The 20,561-nt window shown below is 34.0% G+C and overlaps 1 protein-coding gene across 1 annotated transcript in view; it reads right to left on the bottom strand.

The window, feature by feature from the left end:
• The window catches only part of LOC118199834 (PSME3-interacting protein), a 48,322-nt gene that overhangs the window by 13,098 nt on the left and 14,663 nt on the right, over positions 1-20,561 (bottom strand). The window contains exons 2-3 of the mRNA XM_035371693.2: positions 13,440-13,659; positions 1,863-2,000 (exon numbers count right to left, since the gene is read on the bottom strand). Coding sequence (XP_035227584.1) covers positions 1,863-2,000; positions 13,440-13,659 — 358 coding nt within the window. The remainder of the gene's footprint in view (positions 1-1,862; positions 2,001-13,439; positions 13,660-20,561) is intronic.

Raw genomic sequence — 20,561 nt, 5'->3', positions numbered from 1 at the left:
GCAAAATGCTAATTCACGCTCAAAATGGCAGTCGTAAAAACAGACAGAAATTTCAGATGATTAAAAATTAAGGACCTTCTGTCGATTTTGGCCAAAATTAAGGACCAAAAATCTATTCCAAAAAACTTAAGGACTTTTAAGGACTCTTAAGGACCGTACCAACCCTGTTTTCATATTTAAAGAAGCATTTCAGTGGCACCATTAAAGAAATAAATATCTAACTGAAAATGCTTGATTGCAAATTACATCATTAAAGATAATTATATCTTTCAAATTAAGGATTGTAGAAGAGTTATATTTCTGAAGAAAAGGATACTCAATATCACACTAAAGCATGGGGAGGGAAGTTGTTAGATTAAATGAAATGGCTAAAATATACTCCACAAAATAAATAAATAAATAAATAAATAGACATTACAATAATTCCTTCCTTTTTTTAAAAAAAGAGGGAATTTTTATTTATTGTTTAGTATTTAAAAAATTAACAGCTTACTTTTTTTAAATGACTAAACTGTACCACTTATTTTTTTTTGGGGGGGGGGTAATTAATTTATTTATTTTATATTTTGACTACTTTTCAGGAAATATTTCAAATTTTTCCTGACTTCTTTGGCTCCATAATAAACGTAGGTATATTTTACAAATCTGTATTCTAAAATTTCGTTTTCAGTAAATACAGATTTTGAAATTTCACTTTAAAATAAAATTCAATATTAAGCGAAGGCTTTCTGTACAGTATTCTAATATGCATAATTTTAGTCCTCAGGTGAGCAGATTATTATAATTCTACTATATCAACCTTCCAGCACACACGCTATGCACAAAATTTACAACACATTCGGTTTTTAATGCACACTTTTGGCATACCACAGCTGAGACATCTGAATGTCATTTTTATTCCTCTTTCAACCCTTCCCCACATTATGGAATGTGCTAAAAGGAAGTCATATGACATTTTTTGTCTTTTTACTGAGCTTTTGTGCTACGTGGCAGCTTCTTTGTAAAAGTTACAACATGCCTGTGGTCGTAGGGGAAAATTCGGAAAATACATTTTCTTAAATATTTTGTAAAATTGTGTTATTAATTGACGTGCATTATTTTAATTTGTATAAATTTGAGTCTATAATTTTTATTTCGGTTTTCATGGTAAAAAAAAAATATGTACAATCAGCTGATTTTGCTTGCATTCTTCAAGAATTAACTGATGAAGAAAAAGAAGACAAGGAAACTTTTGGATGTGAGAATAATAGCACTGTTACTTGAGTGGAAATGATAACCTAATTTGAGTTGCTATATATGATAGGAATAAAAAAAAAAGACACCATGTAAATGCAAAAGAATTGTTCTCAAGTGATGGCACTGGAATTGAAATAACAAGAGCTGTGATGATCTACAAGAGATTTTTATTTCTGACAAGTTGTTGATTCAATGATAAATCAACAGGACAGAACAGATAAATATTAAAAGTAACTTAGATTTTAAGATATAGTTATTAAGTAATAAATTTTTAAATTTTTATAATGAAATATATTGCTTTTCCCCCTGACTGATTTGAAAGTTTAAAAATAATTTACTATCATTTAAGTGTGACATCATTTGTATTTTGCAGTAATAAGGTTAATATTTTATGTTTTAACAAATTTATTATCAATATTCACTCATTTCTGTCATTTTTCATGCCCAAAACGGTAAAACAACAGATGTTGTAAAAAAATACAACGTGCGCGTGCCGGAACGTTAATATTTAGATGTGTCATTTGAATAATTTTAATTCTAATAAGCAGCTTCTACTGTCATCAAATTTGGTCACTTCAATTTTAGAGAGCAAATAATTTAAAGCTTAATAATAACAATAAACTTACGCTTTTCTCTTTAAAGCACCAGCTAGTAAGGTCTGCTGCGATTTTTTCCCAGATCCAGCACCCTGCAGATTTAAAGTACGTCTTAAATGTTGTAATTTTGCTTCTTGCTCTTCTTCTGTGAGATGGGACACAGCCCGTCTATGACAAAAATACAAAGTATTAATTTAAAATCATAGAAAAATGGTTTGGTATTTAATTAGATACACAGTACCCACCGCTTATTAAAATTACTTCTGTTCCAAACGTATTTGAGTTTATCAAGCAGCTGAATGTAATAGTTGGCAATTTGCATGCTGCAAACTGTGATATTAATTTTTCACTTTTTACATAAAATAACAACAACTTATTTATTAATTAATCCTAAAATAATAATTAAAAAGGAACATTAAAATGAAACTATTTATATAATTTTGAAATTTATTTAAAAAAATTTTCTAAAAATCTTTCTATAACTACATTTTTAAATGAAATTTTATGTCTTAAGAATAACTATGCTATCTATTTTTGTTTCATATTGTTCAACAACAGGTTTTCAACTGTATTCCCAATTTCATAAAACTGCTGATAGCTTTCTGATCAGCACCTTTCAGTTCAAGATTTCTCCTAGACGTTGCATTGCTTTTCTAGATTTGATTAATGATGGCGTGCCATGATTTTTTCCAGATTACTTTTGCCATCTATTTCCACAGTTCTTTTAACACTTTCATAATCAGAATTTATACAAGCTGTTTCAATATTATTAGGATCTGAAAAATATTGAATGTCATTTTTATTCCTCTTTCAACCCTTCCCCACATTATGGAATGTGCTAAAAGGAAGTCATATGACATTTTTTGTTTTTTTACTGAGCTTTTGTGCTACGTGGCAGCTTCTTTGTAAAAGTTACAACACGCCCGTTGTCGTAGATCCTTAAATTAATCCTTAAAAAAAGTTAATCCTTAAAACTTTCCCCATTAATATCTGAAACATTAGCTATAGCTTGCAGTTCCTCTAAGGTTTCTTTTATATAAAAGACACATTTTAAAAAACAGTTTTTAATTATGTTTTAAGAGATTGACTGCCTGCAGTAACTATAATATACAGGGCTAGGGTAAATGATTCATTCGTTTTGAAAAGGCTTTATTTTCAAAAGTACTTCACGTACACACATGAAAGATATATGAAATGAACCACAAACTTACCTAGTTTATACATTCTCTACAAATATTCAGCATGTGCCGCTTCGGTGACACAACACACGTCCACACAATAATCGAGCTCATTCAGTACATTTTGTAGCATTGTTGTCTAGATGTTCATCTTGTCAATTGACCAGATGTTTGAAATACCACGAAAAGCTGAGTGGAAGATTTTACGTCAGTGGTTGCATTTCAAACCATGTCATTTGTAGTTCCTGCAACAATTAAAGTTGGAGGATTACACCCATTACCGAGATTTTTGCTTCAACATTCACGAAGCATTGGGGGGATGAAGATTTTGCCACTAAGTTGATATTCAGCGATGAAGCAAAGTTCCACTTATCTGGGAAACTTGGTGAAATAGTGAAAAAAACTTAGCAGATATGTGGTTGTTTTCATATATTTTTCAGATGCGTATGCATAATACTTTTGAAAATACAGCCTTTTCAAAATGAATGGATCATTTATGCTAGCCCTATATATAACCTCTAGCAGAGATATCGACTTACAAATTTATCTCCTTCGAAGTCCTTACATCTTTATAGAATTCAATTCTGTTTATCATTTTCTAGACATTTCTTGGAACTACTCTTATATATGCTCCCACTTGGCAACAAACATCTACGAACTGCATAATCTAGGCATTGCGCACAAATCAACAAAATAAACTAAAATAAATTACAAACAATTAAAAAAAAAACAATAACAACAGAAATTCATAGTAAAAGAATAATGAACATAACATTCTACAAAATAAAAACAATAAAATAAAATGCACTTACCATAATACATTCATGAATAAAATTTCACCAGTCATAGAATGCCTGTGACAAAAGTGCCACGATTTTGCTATATCACATCTCTTTCTGTGATTAAAAATTTCGAAAGTAATGATAAAAATTTCCTCCAAACTTAACTTACTATATGAAAACCACGATGCAAATCTTAAATTCCCCTGATAGCCACATACTTTACCAGCAATCATTTGACTGCAAATCCACAAGTCTATCAGAAACACCATTCTTCGTCCGAGTTCTCATATCAGCTCCCCATTTCGGACATGGCAATAAAAGTCCTGACTCCCACAGAAATTCCAAAAACGCACTTCGATCCGCATAAACACACCCATGAACAAAAGTCTCGTTTACAATTCCAGCATCGTAGCTTTTAATACTAAATTTACTTTGCACACAATCTAAAATACCCGACTGAAATCTTGCCATCACATCTCTCACTGCAACATAGGCCATTTCAAAACACGCACGACATGAACCAAAGAGCAATTAAGCCACTGCAGCAAAAGAGTTAAGTTTTAACGTCAAAAGGGTTGCCATATAAACAACATCGTCCCTAAAACCATCCCATAGCACGCAATTGTGCCAAAAACCAGTGCAGAACCCATACCGCCCCATTTGGTGATGTTAGGGCGTATATAAGTGTAGAGCCCATTTCTTTTGTAATGATATTTGAAAGCATTTATAATATCCTTGTCTCAAGACTGTTGTACAGTCAAAAGTCGTTATTCGGACACCCATAATCCTGAATGATCTAAAATCCGGACCTCAAAGCTACAAACTTTCTGCGCATGTGTCGCGCTGGCACATGTGCATAGGCATTTACGCATGCGTGTAAGACCTTTAAGGCTGTGCATATGCATGTGCGCATGGGCATAATACATTTATGCATGCGCGTTTAATGTATAATGGATGGTATAAGCTAAAATTATCTAATTATCTATTTCAGTTAATGCTGCAGATTGCGGTGTTCCTTAATCTTTGAATTGGATCTGGCTTATTATTTTTTGCAGACTGTTAGAGCAATTTTATAAAATTAAGCTTGAACTTTCGATTATGTCTTGTAGAATTTCCGATGCTGGAGCTCCCAAAGGATCGATGTCCATCAAACAAAAAGTGGAATTGCTGCAGAAAATGGATAAAGGAATATCCTTTGTTTCTCTAAACCATTGCAAAACCTGTTAATCAATTTCACGCTGCTCTACAGAGGGGGGGAGTCGCCTGGGGGTGGAAAAATTATTCAAAAAAACATCTTCCATTGGAGAACTGGATTTTCTAGAGGCATTTAACATTAAAAAAATCTTTCTAGTTAACGATCCTAATTCCAATCCATCTTTGCCTTCGGCCTTTACAGAAATTATGTTTTAGTTCTGGTTTCATCAACAGATGGCGCCACTAGCTTATTTTCTGTCCAGGCTTTCTTATCTTATCTGATCATCATTATATCCTATCTCATTCATTTGTGCTTTTGCAGCTCACGATGGTGGTTTGGTAAAACTATCGAAACTAGTCCTGTGAAAATTTGAAAATATAACGCTAATTTTTGTTGTTTGACTTCTGAATCAATAAACACTAGTTTACTAGTGTGAGTGTCTTATAGTTTTCTTTCCAAATTTTTGAATTGCGGAACTCTGGTGAAGACCATTCACAGATTCTTAATGTATGGTAATACTTAGAAGTATTTCGTGAACTATTTTTATATCTTTCTGTTAGCACAATGTGTCTATCCCAAAGGCATGATTTTGAAAGTGGAAACCTTAAAAGATATAATCCAGAAGTTGCATTTCCACGTTGCATCAGCTGGTATTTGAGAAGGAGTCCTCTCTCATTCACAATGTCTCTAGAAAATTGTTTTTGATAAAGAAATTATATTTCTCTGATAATTTCATCTGGATTCTATGGATTTCTAAATCTAGTGGGGACAAAGAATTCTGCAAAGAGAGTTTCCAGACATATGGATAGGGTAGGAAAATTTCAGTCAGAGCTGTTTTGTTGAAGCACTATATATTTAAACAATAAGGCTGCAGTCCACAATATGTTAAATGGAAGAGCAATGAAAAATCTTCATAGGTAGAAGTTGGATATTCTGGCACTGAAGATTGTGTCTTTTGCCAATCTGAGTTTCATAAATGGTGGTTTTTCTATTGATTAGCAACATTTGTTGCATTTGTTTTGATACCAGGAAATCTGAACATAAAAAGCTATTAACTAATGAGTTTAATAGGCAGTACATACTGTATACTTAAACACAACTTACAGCATAAACATATTTTACAGCAATCATAATTTACATATGTTGTGTCTGTGGTGTGGGTTCAATGAAGTGCATGACGCAACCAAACTAGTTCATGGCACAAACATTTATTTTCTAACTAACTCATAAGACAGCAGCGATGATTTACACAGTTGCATTACCTTCTCTCCTACTCTCGTTCACAGAGGTTCTCAGGTATAAGAGTACTGATACTCTCGAAATCAGATGCTACATCCCTCCCCACTTATTTAGCGATTTAATCTCTGAGGAGCCTTGCGGATGCGTGAAGATCGTCTAAGTTCTGGCTGGGGTTGCTGCAACTCTTTATCATGATTCATAGGAATGACTGGCTCAGTTTCCCTTGGAACTGACGATGTTTCAAGTCCGGCTGAAGTGTGCACAGCTTCACTTCTTTGTTCGATGTACTTGTCCTGAGCCTGTGGCTTCACGTTGCCATCTGAAGTAACAGACATACGAGGTTCATAGATTACCAGTGCAGACAGAACCTCGCTCCCTACCGATCTGATCAATGTGCCAGCGCAGTAAAGTTCCTTGAACGTCAATGGTATAATGCAAAGCTCCATCCTTGTTTGTCACTTCGCCAATTTTCCATCGGGAATTTGCCGATCTATAGTCCCGAATGGCAACCTTTTCTCCAATCTCAAAATTTCTGTCTTTGAAATCATAAGTATTCCTTCGGAAGCATTCTTCCACTCTTCTTCTAAGATTTGGAACAACTAAATCAATTCGAGTTCTAATTTCTCTTTTTAACCCGTGGGAAGGTGCATGGGGTGTAGCATACCCCACCCCTACAAAACAGTGGAATATTCCTAACTTGTGAAACCGGAAATTTTGTGTCCTTTTCAGTAGCTGAGTTTCTAGTAGTGTATGACCTTCAGACCAGGTTTACTGGTCCATCTGTGTTTCAGAAAAATATTTATTGGTATTTGTTGGAACTGGGGTATGACACACCCCACGCGCCTGTCCACGTAATTTTTTTTCTGACGGAATATTTGTTTCAGAAATTAAATTCTAGAGAAAAACAATAAATATTTCTACCCGCAAGGAATTTTAAAGTAGCTAACATTATATTTTTAAAGATTTTTTAGTGCATTATGGCAAAAAGAATGAGTCCCTATGAATTGGAGATGCAACGGCTGCGAGATTTATTAGAAACAGTTGAAAGTGATGAAGATTGCATTTCGGAAATTGAAAGTGATACTGACTGTGAAATATTTAGCAAACATAACACAGATACAGAAGAAGATGATGAACTGGATGATGCTAAAGATAATGATGTTTCCGATGATTTTATTGGAAAAGATGGAAAAACGGTGTGGAAAAAAAAGAAATTTAGACAAAATGTAAGAGTTCGTGAGCATAATATTATGACTCATCTTCCAAGACCTGTAAGAGAAGCCAGAAATGTTACTGATCCCTTTAGTAATTGGAATATTCTTATTGATAATAGTATATTGTCAATGATTGTAGAATGTACGAATTTATATATTTCTGAGATAGTTTTAAATTATAAACGTGAAAGACATGCGAAAGCTACGAACGTGGTCGAGATAAGAGCAGTTCTAGGACTTTTATATTTATGTGGCCTTCACAAAACGTCGCATCTCAACGTAAAGGACCTTTGGGCTACTGACAATACAGGTATTGAAGTTTTTCACACAACAATGAACTATAAGCGATTTTTATTTTTTTTACGTTGCATGCGTTTCGATAAATTGCTAGACAGACTCCAGAGAAAACACTTTGATAAATTAGTTGCAATTAGAGATTTCTCTGAAAAATTTATTTCAAATTGCAAAGATTCCTATAATTTAGGTGAGAACGTCACTATTGAAGAGAAACTCGAACCCTTTCGAGACCGATGTGGGTTCCGCCAACATATGCCGAACAAACCAGCAAAATACACAATCAAGATTTTTGCACTGGTAGACTCAAGAACTTTTTATACTTTTAGTATGGAAATATACTGCGGTACACAGCCAGATGGTCCCTTCAAGGTCAGTACCAGTCCACCTGACGTTGTGAAAAGATTAATTCAACCACTGTATATATCTGGCAGAAATATTACTACAGATAACTGGTATACGAGTTTCCCACTAGCTGCAGATCTTCTAAAAGAAAAGCTGACAATAGTAGGAACAATACGGAAAAACAAAAGGGACATTCCTCCTACTTTTGTTACTTCTAAGGGAAGGGAAATATTTTCTACACTTTTTGGTTTTGAAAAAGATAAAACATTAATTTCTTATGTTCCTAAAAAAGGAAAAACTGTTCTTATGCTTTCAACATTACATAATGATGGTGGTATAGATGATACTACTGGAGAAAAGAAAAAGCCAGAAATGATATGTTTTTATAATATGACTAAGGGAGCAGTGGATATGGTAGATGAAATGGCAGCAAGTTATTCAGTTGTCAGAATAACAAGGAGATGGCCAATGGTAATTTTTTTTTTTTTTTTTTTTCTGCACTGAATATTGCTGCAATAAATGCTCGAATCATATTGCTATCAACTGCTAATCCACCAACCAGATATAGAAGCAGACGTCTGTTTTTGAAGGACTTAGCATTAGAACTAATTAAAAATCGTATTGAACAAAGATCAGAGATTAATACGCTAACGAGAAATTTACGTGCGTCGTGCAAAAGAAGAGCAGAAGTTTCTACGAATAATTCAAACGAATCTATGCAATTCAAAATAACTAAATATAAAAGATGTGATGAATGTCCTCGAGCTGAGGATAGAAATACGCGAATGCGATGTTCAAAATGTGAAATCTTTCTGTGCCAAGAACATATTAATGTATTTTGTTCAAAGTGTAAACAGATAAAATAAGCATTGTGTATCAAAGACGCAAAAAATAATTGAGAGGTATGATGTTTATTTTGTTATTATTTCCATTTATTTTTATTTTAACTCTATAAGCTTAATACTGGAAATAATTTTTTTGTAACCCAAGGTTTATTCATGTATAATAAATGACAAAACTGGTTTAAAACTAAATAAAACATTTTTAAAACATATTTTAAATATTGGGGTATGTGATAAACCACACGTCCGCTCAAGTAACTTTTCTTGACGTGCCTTCCGCCGGGTTAAGAATAGCATTGCTGTACTTAACAAAGTCGTCATGTTCGGTGCCTTTCTATAATTCATGAGGAAGATGGCAAGTTTTTGCTTAATATTTCCTGGATAACTTTACATTGCACGTAATGCTTGTGTAACGGTGTAAACATACCGCTCTGCTTGCCCGTTACTTGCCAGTTTAAATGGAACACACATTTTGTGTTTAATTCCATTATTCCTTATAAAAGTTTCAAATTCCCCCGATGTGAACTGAGGACCATTGTCACTCACTACTACTAAAGGCAGTTTGTATCTTGCAAAACAGTCTCTCAAACATTCAATTGTCTGAAAAGAATTTGTTGACTTTAAGGTATACACTTCTAGCCATTTAGAATGTGTGAATGATAATCAAGAACATTCGTTCAAAAATAGGGCCTGCAAAATCTACGTGAATGCGTTCCCAAGGCGCACTTGGATATTTCCAGTGATGGACCCTTGCCCTTACTGGATCTGATTTGAACTTAATACAATCGACACAGTTCCTAGAAACTTCTTCAATATCATGATCAATTCCCTTCCAAAAGATGCAGGATCTGGCAATTGCCTTCATTTTAACGATTCTTAAATGCCCTTGGTGTAACTCTTTGAGAATTTTAACTCTTCGGAACAACTACCCTCTGACCACTCATTATACAATGTCGTCTTGTAAGGTGTACTCTGCTTCCCTACCTTCCAAACTTTCTCCAGATTTTAATTTCATATAAAGACTATTTAATTCTTCATCAGCTTATGTTTCCCGAGCTATCTTCCTAGCTGTTACCGGAAGAGTTTCAATTTGGAAAAGTTGGAATATTTCAACATCATCCTTAATGCTTAAATCTTCGGACTTAAGAGGCAGGTGCGACAGGCAGTCAGCATTACCGTATTCCTTGGTATTTAGATACACAATATCAAAGTGATATACCTGCAATATCAGTGCATAATGTAAAAGTTGGGTGGCTGTGAGGATAGGAAGTCCTCTTTTCGATTTGAAAATAGCAACTAAAGGTTTATGATCTGTCACCAGAGAAAATCGTCTCCCCTTTAGATATAAAGGTCGAGTTTTGGATTCACTTGTTGCAAATCTACAATATCTTCTTTATCGATTTGGGCATATTTCTGCACTGTGTTAGTCAGTGTCCTTGATGTGAATGCTATAGGCCTTTCTGTTCCATCTGACAAAACATGCGAGAGCACTGCCCCAAGACCTACCGGAGATGCATCAGTAGCTAGCATTAACGGTAATGTGGGATCGTAATGCATTAAAACTCTGTCTGAACAAATTCCCTTTTTCATTTTTTCAAAAGCAATTTGGCAGTTTTTTGACCAACTCCATTTAACATCCTTTGTTGTTAAATTATTTAAGGGATGTGCCAAAGTTGCCAAATTAGGGCAAAACTTGTCATAAAATTTCACTAATCCCAAAAAGCTTTTGATGTCTTGGACGGCTTTCGGCCTAGGCGCATTAGCAATTGCCGAAATCTTTTCATTCGTTTTATGCAATCCATCGGCATCGATTTTATGCCCTAAAAATTTAACCTCATTTTGAAAAAATTTACTTTTAGTTAAGTTTAATTTTAGGCCCTGGTCCTTGCATTTTTTGAATGCTTTTAAATGAGACTGATCATCCGGTCCTGTCACTCAAGCATCATCCATAAAAATTTTAATTCCTTTGATCCCCTAAAATAATCCCTCAACATAGCGCTGCCAAATAGCTGGGGCAGCACTTAATCCATACATCAAGCGTTTACAAATATACAACCCCTTACGCGTGTTTATTGTTAATAATCGTTGGCTCTCCGGATGCACCTTCATTTGTAGATAAGCATGACTGAAATCAAGTTTTGAGGAATTTTTACCTTCATTAAGGCATGAAAATATTTCTTCGAGTTTTGGTAATGGATGCTGTGGCACTTCCAAATTAGGATTCAGAGTCACAGAATAATCAGCACAAAGCCTAATGGAACCATCAGATTTAACAATTGGCACAACTGGTGCTGCCCATTCTGAAGCCTCAACCCTCTTAATGATACCTTCCTTCTCAAGCCAATCAATTTCTGATTACACTCTATTTTTTAATGCGAAAGGTATCGGTCATGACCTACAAAATATTGGTTGAGTATTAGGTTTTAAATTTAGTTTTACTTCGTGATTATTAATTTCACCTAATTTACCATAAAAAATTTTCTTATACACCTCAAGTAATTTTTTTTAATTTAATTCACTAGAAGTTTTCAATGTTTTGATGGCATTCCAATCGAGATTGATTTCACACAGCCATTCTCGGCTGAAGATTGTGTCCAAATTTTCCTTCACAATGAACAAATTTAAAACTAATTTTTGACCTTGGTATTCAACTTTAACAGGAACATATCCTAAAGGTACCACCTTATCACCCCTGTAAGTTTTAAAAACTAAATTTGTAGGCTAAACCTTTTTATTCGAAATTTTTCTAAATTTATTTATAGACATTACCGAAACTGTTCCCCCAGTATCAAGTTCAATGCTAACTGGTTTGTTTTCAATTTTAACTTGAACCATTATTGGCGGTTTTTTCGGCTCTTCCTCTCTTAACATGTGCGTTTTGGAGCTAAATCCATAGATAGGGACCTCATTTTTCCAATAATAATCATTATTTGCCTCAACTTTCTTTTGTTTAACCTGTCTGTTTTTCCTAGACAAATAACACGCCCTTTTGATATGTCCAATTTTTTTACAAAAGCGGCATTCACTTGTTGCAAATATACAGTTGTTTTTATTGTGATTTGCTCCTAAGGAACACGAACAAGTTTCATTTTTACCTTTATTATTCTTAGCAAGAAAATTTTGTTTCTGCGGTTTGGACTCATTTTTCTTGTTTTTAAGTACTTTCAGTTCTACGGAATTTCCTATAATCTCATTAGCACCCTTAACCGCCTTTTCCATCGCCAAGGCTATCTTTAATGTTTTCTCTAAACCAATATCATCTTCCTGAAATAATCGATCTAAGATATTATAATCTCGTAGACCACTAACAAAAACATCCCTTTAGCATATCCTCTTTATATTCACAAGGAATCGCTAACGAGCGTAATTCAGTGACATAACTACTAATTGATTCTCCCTCATGCTGTTTTCTATTAATAAACATGTGCCGACTAGGTATTATTAAAGTTTTAGGATTTAAATGATCCTTAAGAAACTTTTTTAGATTGGTAAAATTTTTATCTGAAGGATTATCTGGAGAGAGAAAATTTTTCAACAAATTATACAATTTCGCATTCAAGCTTGAGATCAGAACTTTCCCACGCTTTGCCTCTGTAACATTTTGAATGTCCAAAAAAGCCTCAAATCGTTCTATGAACGAATCAAAATTTTCTACCGTTTCATCGAACTTAACAAAAGAAACAGAAATTTTGTCTTGTTTATGTTCTGATTTTTCTTGCAATGCGACCATTAAAGCTTCATTCTGCTTTATTAATTCTTCATATTAACTTCTCCATCCTTTCAAAATAAAAATCAAATAACTTTCCTACCTTTTGCAGTTTTCGGGGAATCCCCAAATCTAAGTTTCGGTTTTGCTACTACTTACGCATGTAACCGAGTGCGCCGAGTCGGGAACGATTTTCTTCTCACACACCTTCGTCGCCAATTTGTGTGTCTGCGGTGTGGGTTCAAATAAGTGCATGACGCAACCAAGCAGACTAGTTCACGGCACAAACATTTATTTCTAACTAACTCATAAGACAGCAGCGATGCGCCATTTATGCAGTTACATTACATTCTCTCCTACTCTCGTTCACAGAAGTTCTCATGTATAAGAGTACTGATACTCTCGAAATCAGATGCTGCAACATATATTATGGGTACCAGAAAACATAAACTTTATATCAGATTTATTATTAAAAATTCATGATGGTGCATTCACAAAAATATATTACATTAAACTTTATACTATAAGTTTCTCAATTCTGAAGATCACAGACAATGCTATTAATACGAGTTCTCCTATTAATATGTTTCTTATATTTTGATTAAAAGAACACACTACCAGAAACCTTCCTGGTTTAAAACAAAAATTTTCCTCATTTCATAAACATTAAAGAAAACTTCTATTTACCTTTCATCATGTAATAATTCTGTTACTTCTTTTTGGCAACCAGAAAAATATAAATAAATAAATTTTAATGCATTTTAAAAGATACATTTAATGCATTTAAAAGACTAAAAATGTATACAGTTTACCTAAATTCTTGTAATTCTTTCTTTTCCTCTTGCCACAGCCTTGTTTCCATCTCAATTTTTGTTTGATCAACTAATTCTAAAAAAGCCACTTCATCATCATCCAGTCCTTTTATTAAGTTTTTTAAACGGCGACTTTCTTCAAGCTCTGCTTGCCTGAGATCTTTCTGCTCTTGTAAACGCTCATACAAGGAACGTGGGTCATATTCCTCCTCTGGAACCTCTAGACCATTCATATATAAACAGAAATTTATATATATGACAAATACATAACTTGCAGTATTACTTCTTTTATTATAATGACTTTTTGTTCAAATTCTATAGAGCCGAGCTGAATTTTATATACATTTTACTATTGTTAAAAATGATATTAATTTTGAACAAAATATTTATTGCATTTATAATACCCCATGAAACGTGAAGGTTAGATGCCACTGAACCATGAAAATTGGGAGACATCCAATTTTGCGTTAATAATTCTTGTAGAGTTCTATAGGAACTGACACATCTTTATTTAACTTTTTAACTGTCATGCCCAAAATAATCTCGGGCACAGCACTGGTATTCCAAAATGTCAAGCTCGACTATTACTCGGGCTAATTTTTTTTGAGTGCATCGTATTGTTATACCCGAATATATATCGTGAGAAGTTTATTTTGGCTTCAGTTCAACAGATGGCAGCATTTGACTGAAGGTTTCAAAGGATAGAGGTTAAAGTTCAAAGTGCACTGCATTTTTTTTTTTTTTTTTTTTTTTTTTTTTTGACTTTTTGACCAAAAATGAAATGTTTGCCACAAAAACATTAAATGGAATCAGAGTGGAACTACATCATAGGGATTTTTTCCATTCTTTTTTTTTTCCCCCTTTTTATTTCTGCAGCGTTCAGAGGACAGACATAAGAAGACAAAATTACTTTTAAGTAATCTATGCTGATATGCTGAAAACCTACTGAATGGTTTCCTTTTCTTACTACAAAAGGAATACCTCTGTTAAAGAATATAGTTCCATGATTTTTAGTGACCTTATCTTTGAAAAAAAGTGACGAAATACAGATTGTTCATGTAAAATTCATAAATTATAAAAAAAAAAATTCAACGTCGTTGTTTTCCGGCTGCAAACCAATGTGAACCTTAGCATTTATTTCTGTAAATATTTTTTTTAAAAAAAGGCACAAAAGACAACGACAGCATGACCCGATAACATGGGGACTTCCTTTACTTGGCCATAAAAATTCGCTCTTTCTGACAAACAGAGAATGTTCGCTTGACCTCTTACCTCACGGCACATAACTAACAACCCTTTTGGATGATTCTATGTGTTTTGGCAGAATGCCAGCAAAGGTTGCATTTAAGATGGTTGAACTATAGAAGCAAAATTCCCAAATTTTAAGGTACAACTCTGATATACGCCCTAATTTCACCAAATGTGGCGATATGTGTTCTGCGATGGTTTTTGGCACGATTGTGTGTTGTATGGCAACGCTGTTGACGTTGAAAAATCTTTCGCTGGAGTTCGTTGGTTCTCATCATGCTTTGTGTCTGAGAAGCTAGGGAAAAAAGATTTAATGGTGAAAGTTGTTGAATTGAAGTTCGGTATAAGGAAATATCGTTGTGGCGATCCTGTTGAGGGGCAATGGGTATTTGGAGGTGTGGAAAGAAGGTATGGGAGATTATTTTTAGTGGCTGTGCGTGACAGAAGTATGGATTTGTGATTATTTGTTATTTTATTTATTTGTGAGCCATAGTATGAATTTTCTGGATAGTGTGTCTGGCTGTCATTTACATGCGATAGTGATTACGTGGCGGTATGTTAAAGGCGGCATGAAATTGGTATTTCTGTCGTTCGAAAAAGCATTAATGGTAAGTGCATTTTATTTTATGCTTGTTCTCATTTTGTAGAATGTTATGTTCATTGTTTTTTTAGTATAAATTTCTGTCGTTATTGTTGTTTTTTTGAATTGTTTGAAATTTATTTTAGTTATTTTGTTGATTAGTGCGTACCGTCTAAATTGTGCAATTCGTAGATGTTTTTTAAAGTTGAAACAGAACGTTGTGTACATGGTATTCTTTGAAATTTATTTTGTTATGTTAATTTATTAAAGCGAGGTGTGCGTAGTTCGTAAATTCATTCGTTGCCTAGATGGTGCCATTGGTAGATGTTCTTTTAAGTTAAAACATATCGCTGTGTACATGGACTCTTGCCAAATAATTTTGGTTAGAAACTTCACGGTTTTGCTATCTAAATTTTTTGTTTTTGTTTCGGATTTTTAGCTTAAATTGTGTGTTCAAAACGTGGTTTTTGCTTTCGCGAAAACCGCGTTTTTGGAGACATTTTAGGCTTAAAGTTCAAAATGTAGACAAAAAATTTAGATAGCAATATGGCAGCATGGAGTTTCTATTTGGCGAGAAATTTGGCGCCCGTGGAGTTTCTATTTGGCAAGAAATTTGGCGCCTTGAGGGCGCATATCAGAGTAGTTCCATTTTTAATTTTTTAAAAAAACACATCACAAAAAAATTAATTTATATCCTTATTCGTTAAAAAAAATGTGGCTTATCGAAAATCAATAACGATTACATAAAATGAAAGTGCAGATGTTATGAATGTGTTGTCATGTCACGCTTATCCAAAACTTGCACTAAATCATGCTACTTGACAACAGCTTCATGATTGATGGGATACTATGTAAGTACCAAACATTCTTAACATTTTCGGTTGATCTTTACATTACGGTAACTGGTAGTTTGGCGACATTTTGGAGGCGATAAAGGTTACTACCTGGGACTTTGGTAATAATGTGAGCAGTACTGAGTTCCGATTACGCATTATTTTGTGGGGGGGAAATGAGAGATCATGGGATATGTCATGTGATATTAATGGACGAATTACGGTTCTTTAATCGGAAGAGATCATGGGATATGTCATGTGATTTTAATGGACGAATTACTGTTCTTTAATGGGGAAAAATCTGGGAATTTTGTATTTGGCTTTATTCTGTGTTGTGTGAAACAGTGTTTGTGAATTTTTGGATCCCATGGCCGTAAGTAAAGTGAATTCGAAATGGGTATTTAGTGGTATTGAAAAGGATAGTAAGAAATGTTTTTTAAGGTTGTGTAAGAGAGAAATAAACATGTTTTATTATGTTATTTATTTTACGTGGTATCTTGCTTTGAAAGATAAGTATGATTTTAAAGATTCTGAAAGAGAATGAAGAAAAGTGTATCCGCCACGTAATGAAGATTCTGAAGGAGATTAGGTAAGTTAGTATTTTTAATTATTTTTATGCATTGTTGGAAATGTAAGGTGAAAAGGAATTTGGTATTTATTGGGAAAATTGTTATTAGCAATGATTTAAAGTAATTAGGATTGTAAGGTAATTTTTATTAATTGAATGTATGTGCTCATGTATATTTTAAGTGGTGTTTTTGAATTTAATTATATTTTAATGAAATGATAGTTATTTTGTGAATTTTATACTTGTAGGAATTTGGTGTATGTTTAAGTTGAAATAAATGTGCATGGAAATAATTTAAATATTTGATAATAAATATTTGTAATGCTTCATGTATGAATTCGTTGGTGACGTGTATAATGTAATAGATGATTTAGAGGTAAAAGTTTTTGGATATTTTATTTATTTTATATGTGGAAATATTCATATTTGTAAAGGGTAAATACTTTTTCGCGATCAGGTAATTTCATATATGTTCTTTTTACCAGGTTTAAAGATTGAGAAAATTGTCATGTATTTTCGTGAAATTTTTTTAATTTATGAGATAAAAGCAGTGTACATGGATATAGTGAAGAGTGTGCGCAATGCCATTTTTGTGCAATTCTGGGATGTTTTTTTAACTAAAAATAAGTCGACGTGTACATGGTTCAGTGATATTTTAATGAAATGATAGTTATTTTGTGAATTTTATGCTTGTAGGAATTTGGTTTACGTTTAAGTTGAAATAAACGTGCATGGAAATAATTTAAATATTTGATACTAAATATTTGTAATGCTTCATGTATGAATTCGTTGGTGACATGTATAATGTAATAGATGATTTAGAGGTAAAAGTTTTTGGATATTTTATTTATTTTATATGTGGAAATGTTCATATTTGTATAGGGTAAATACTTTTTCGCGATCAGGTAATTTCATATATGTTCTTTTTACCGGGTTTAAAGATTGAGAAAATTGTCATGTATTTTCGTGAAATTTTTCGAATTTATGAGAAAAAAGCAGTGTACATGGATATAGTGAAGAGTGTGCGCAATGCCATTTTTGTGCAATTCTGGGATGTTTTTTTAAGTAAAAATAAGTCGGCGTGTACATGGTTTATGTGTATGTGTTATTTTGAAAAACGCGTAAGGTGTATGGTATTGTGCACTTTTTCCGAATTTTGCAGTGAATATTTGTCATGATTAAGCAGTTTTGTTTGATAAAATTTCTAGCATAAGTGTAATTCGGCTAGTAGATTGTTGGAAGAAGTGTTCAGTAGATAAGAAGAAAAGAAACGTCTTTACTTCGTGAAGACAAAATGGCGGCGGGGAAAAAAAAACAGAGGGTTGCTGTAGGGGAGTTGGTCGCCAAATTTTCGCCAAAAAATCGCCAAGTTACCGTAATGTAAAGATCAACCACATTTTCAGATTATAAAACTTTAAATTTGAAACTACTTATCATCTTTAAGGTGCCTGCACTTCGAGGTATAAATGAACATTAATGTAAACTGAAATGTAAAAAATTAAGCACCTAGCTAATAATATGCTGGTTCTCCATGTGCTAAATAAATGAGACTGTTTGATATAGCATTAAGTAAGAAAAACCGCTGTAAGGGTACATTCAGATTAGCTTCAAACATATATGACACAGGCAATCAATTGCACAAGTCCCGATTTTCAGAGGGTGTCATCAAAGTGATTCTCAAGAACTATAATGTACTGATGGCATGACAGAAACAGAGCACTTAAATAGTACACTGTGTCTTAATGTAAGAACCGATTTAGGAACATCATGTAAAATTCTGGAGTCAATTTTATTTTTCAAAAGATGTAACAAAGTTTTTGATTCATTACGTAGGAAGTCTCAGATAGTTCGGCACTTGGTGCAATTTTTCTGCCACCTTGAATCGCAAAAAATAGCCAAATCCTCGAGAGGAATTTTTTACACCAAGAGGAAAATGAGAATGAAAACGTGCTTTCCAAAAATTCCCCCTTCAGCCCAATATAAGGGGGAAAGCACCTAAAAAATATGGCATTTGCGTTGAGAAGGTAAACAATACACAGAGAACAAATTATAAACAATTAGTTATTGATGTGATTAAGTAAATCTACATATTTTTTTCCCATCTTAGTACTTTAGGTTATGATATATATAAGTCCAGCATTATTAACTTTTTTAATTTGAACAATTATCCATAATGTCAGCACACGCACTGGGGTAAAATCTACTCCAAGTGAAGTCTTTTCTTAGAAAATAAGGGAAGGTCGTAAGTGACCTTTCTAGTACTTCATGTACCTTTCAAGGTTAAGAAAGGGGTCGTCCAGAGGAACTTTTTCCATGTCCTTGGGATTTTTTGTTTTCGGTGAAGAAATGTGCAATGGGATTGTAGCTACCCTGCGTGTGTACTAACGTTTAACTTCTAGAGAAACATTCATTGAGATGAGTGCGTACGAGCGAGAACAGTAACGACTGCAGGTTCTTCTCGCTAGTGTTGAAACTGACATCGAAATTGAAGATTCCGAGTGCGATAATATTTCTGAAAGTGCTCACAAAACTGATTCTGACCAGTAATATGATGATTTACATGATTTAGGGAGCATACCTTCTTTGACATCAGATGATTTTTACATTTGAAAATATGGAACAATTTGAAGTAAAAAATTACCCTCGAAAAATGTTCGGACACGGCGGCACAATATAGTGACACATTTACTTGGTGTCAAGAAAAGCTTTAGAAATTTGAAAAATCCAACTGAGTGTTTATTGCAAATTTTTGATGAAGAAATAATGGAAGATTTGGTGAAATCAACAAACATTTACATTTCATCAATAAGAAACAAATTCTCTAGAGAATGTGATGCACAAGAGACAAATGTAGCTGAATTGAAGGCGTTGTTTTTCCTATTATATTATGCTCAATTACGCCTATTATACGAGGGCCATCCAGGAAGTAGATTACGTTTCCGTCTGTGTCCGCTAGGGGCGGGGCTAGCGCGGCCATCTTGGGGTCAGAGCGTTGCGCAGCTCAGTCTGCATCTAGCCGTGCTAGTGAGAGGTTCGTGCTGTGCTCCGTTCAGATACTGTGACGGTTTGAAATGTCTGCGTTAATTGAAAATCCCGCGAGCTGCGAGGTGCGCTCAGTAATAAGGTTTCTGACTGCAAAAAACTGTAAATCGATAGAAATCTATCGGCAGCTTCGTGAAGTGTATGGGGACAACATTATCACTGAAGTTGGAGTGCGTCAGTGGGTCATAAGATTTCAAAATGGCCGAACCAATGTTCACGACGAAGATCGAAGTGGGAGACCCAGCATAGTGACCGCCGAACTTCTCGAAAAAATCGATGCTAAAGTCCGCGAAAATCGAAATTTCACAATAACGGAACTTTCTTTGAGTTTTCCACAAATTTCGCGAAGTTTGTTGCACGAAATCATCAGCGAAAAGCTTGGTTACCACAAGCAAGATGGAAGGCAAGAAGAGGTAACGAAGTGGTTGAAGGCGCAGGCGGCCGAATTTTTCGACGAAGGAATTTCCAAGCTCGTACATCGCTACGATAAATGCCTTAATTTGTATGGTGACTATGTAGAAAAGTAGTAGTTGAGTGTGGCTTTCATCTGTATATAATAAAATTTGTTTCCTATACTTTGTTTATTTTTTTATTCCAAAACGTAATCTACTTTCTGGATAGCCCTCGTATTACGCTGGAGTGCAGAGTGCAGCACTTCTCAAAGCAAAGATTTGTGGTCAGCTGACGGAAGAGGAATAACTGTTTTTCAAATAACAATGTCTATCAACCGATTCCACTTCCTGTTGAGGTGTATTAGGTTTAATGACATAAATTTACTAGCAAAGCAAAAGATGACGGCTAGACTTGCACTTATTAGAAATGCTTTTGAAATATTTGTCGAAAACATATGA

The sequence above is a fragment of the Stegodyphus dumicola genome, chromosome 2, assembly GCF_044657685.1.
Source record: "Stegodyphus dumicola isolate Sdum_Otavi_A_Nest chromosome 2, ASM4465768v1".
In the NCBI taxonomy this organism is placed as follows: Eukaryota; Metazoa; Arthropoda; class Arachnida; order Araneae; family Eresidae; genus Stegodyphus; species Stegodyphus dumicola.
The sequence above is the reverse complement of the archived record's forward strand: the minus strand, read 5'-3'. Positions and strand labels throughout refer to the sequence as shown.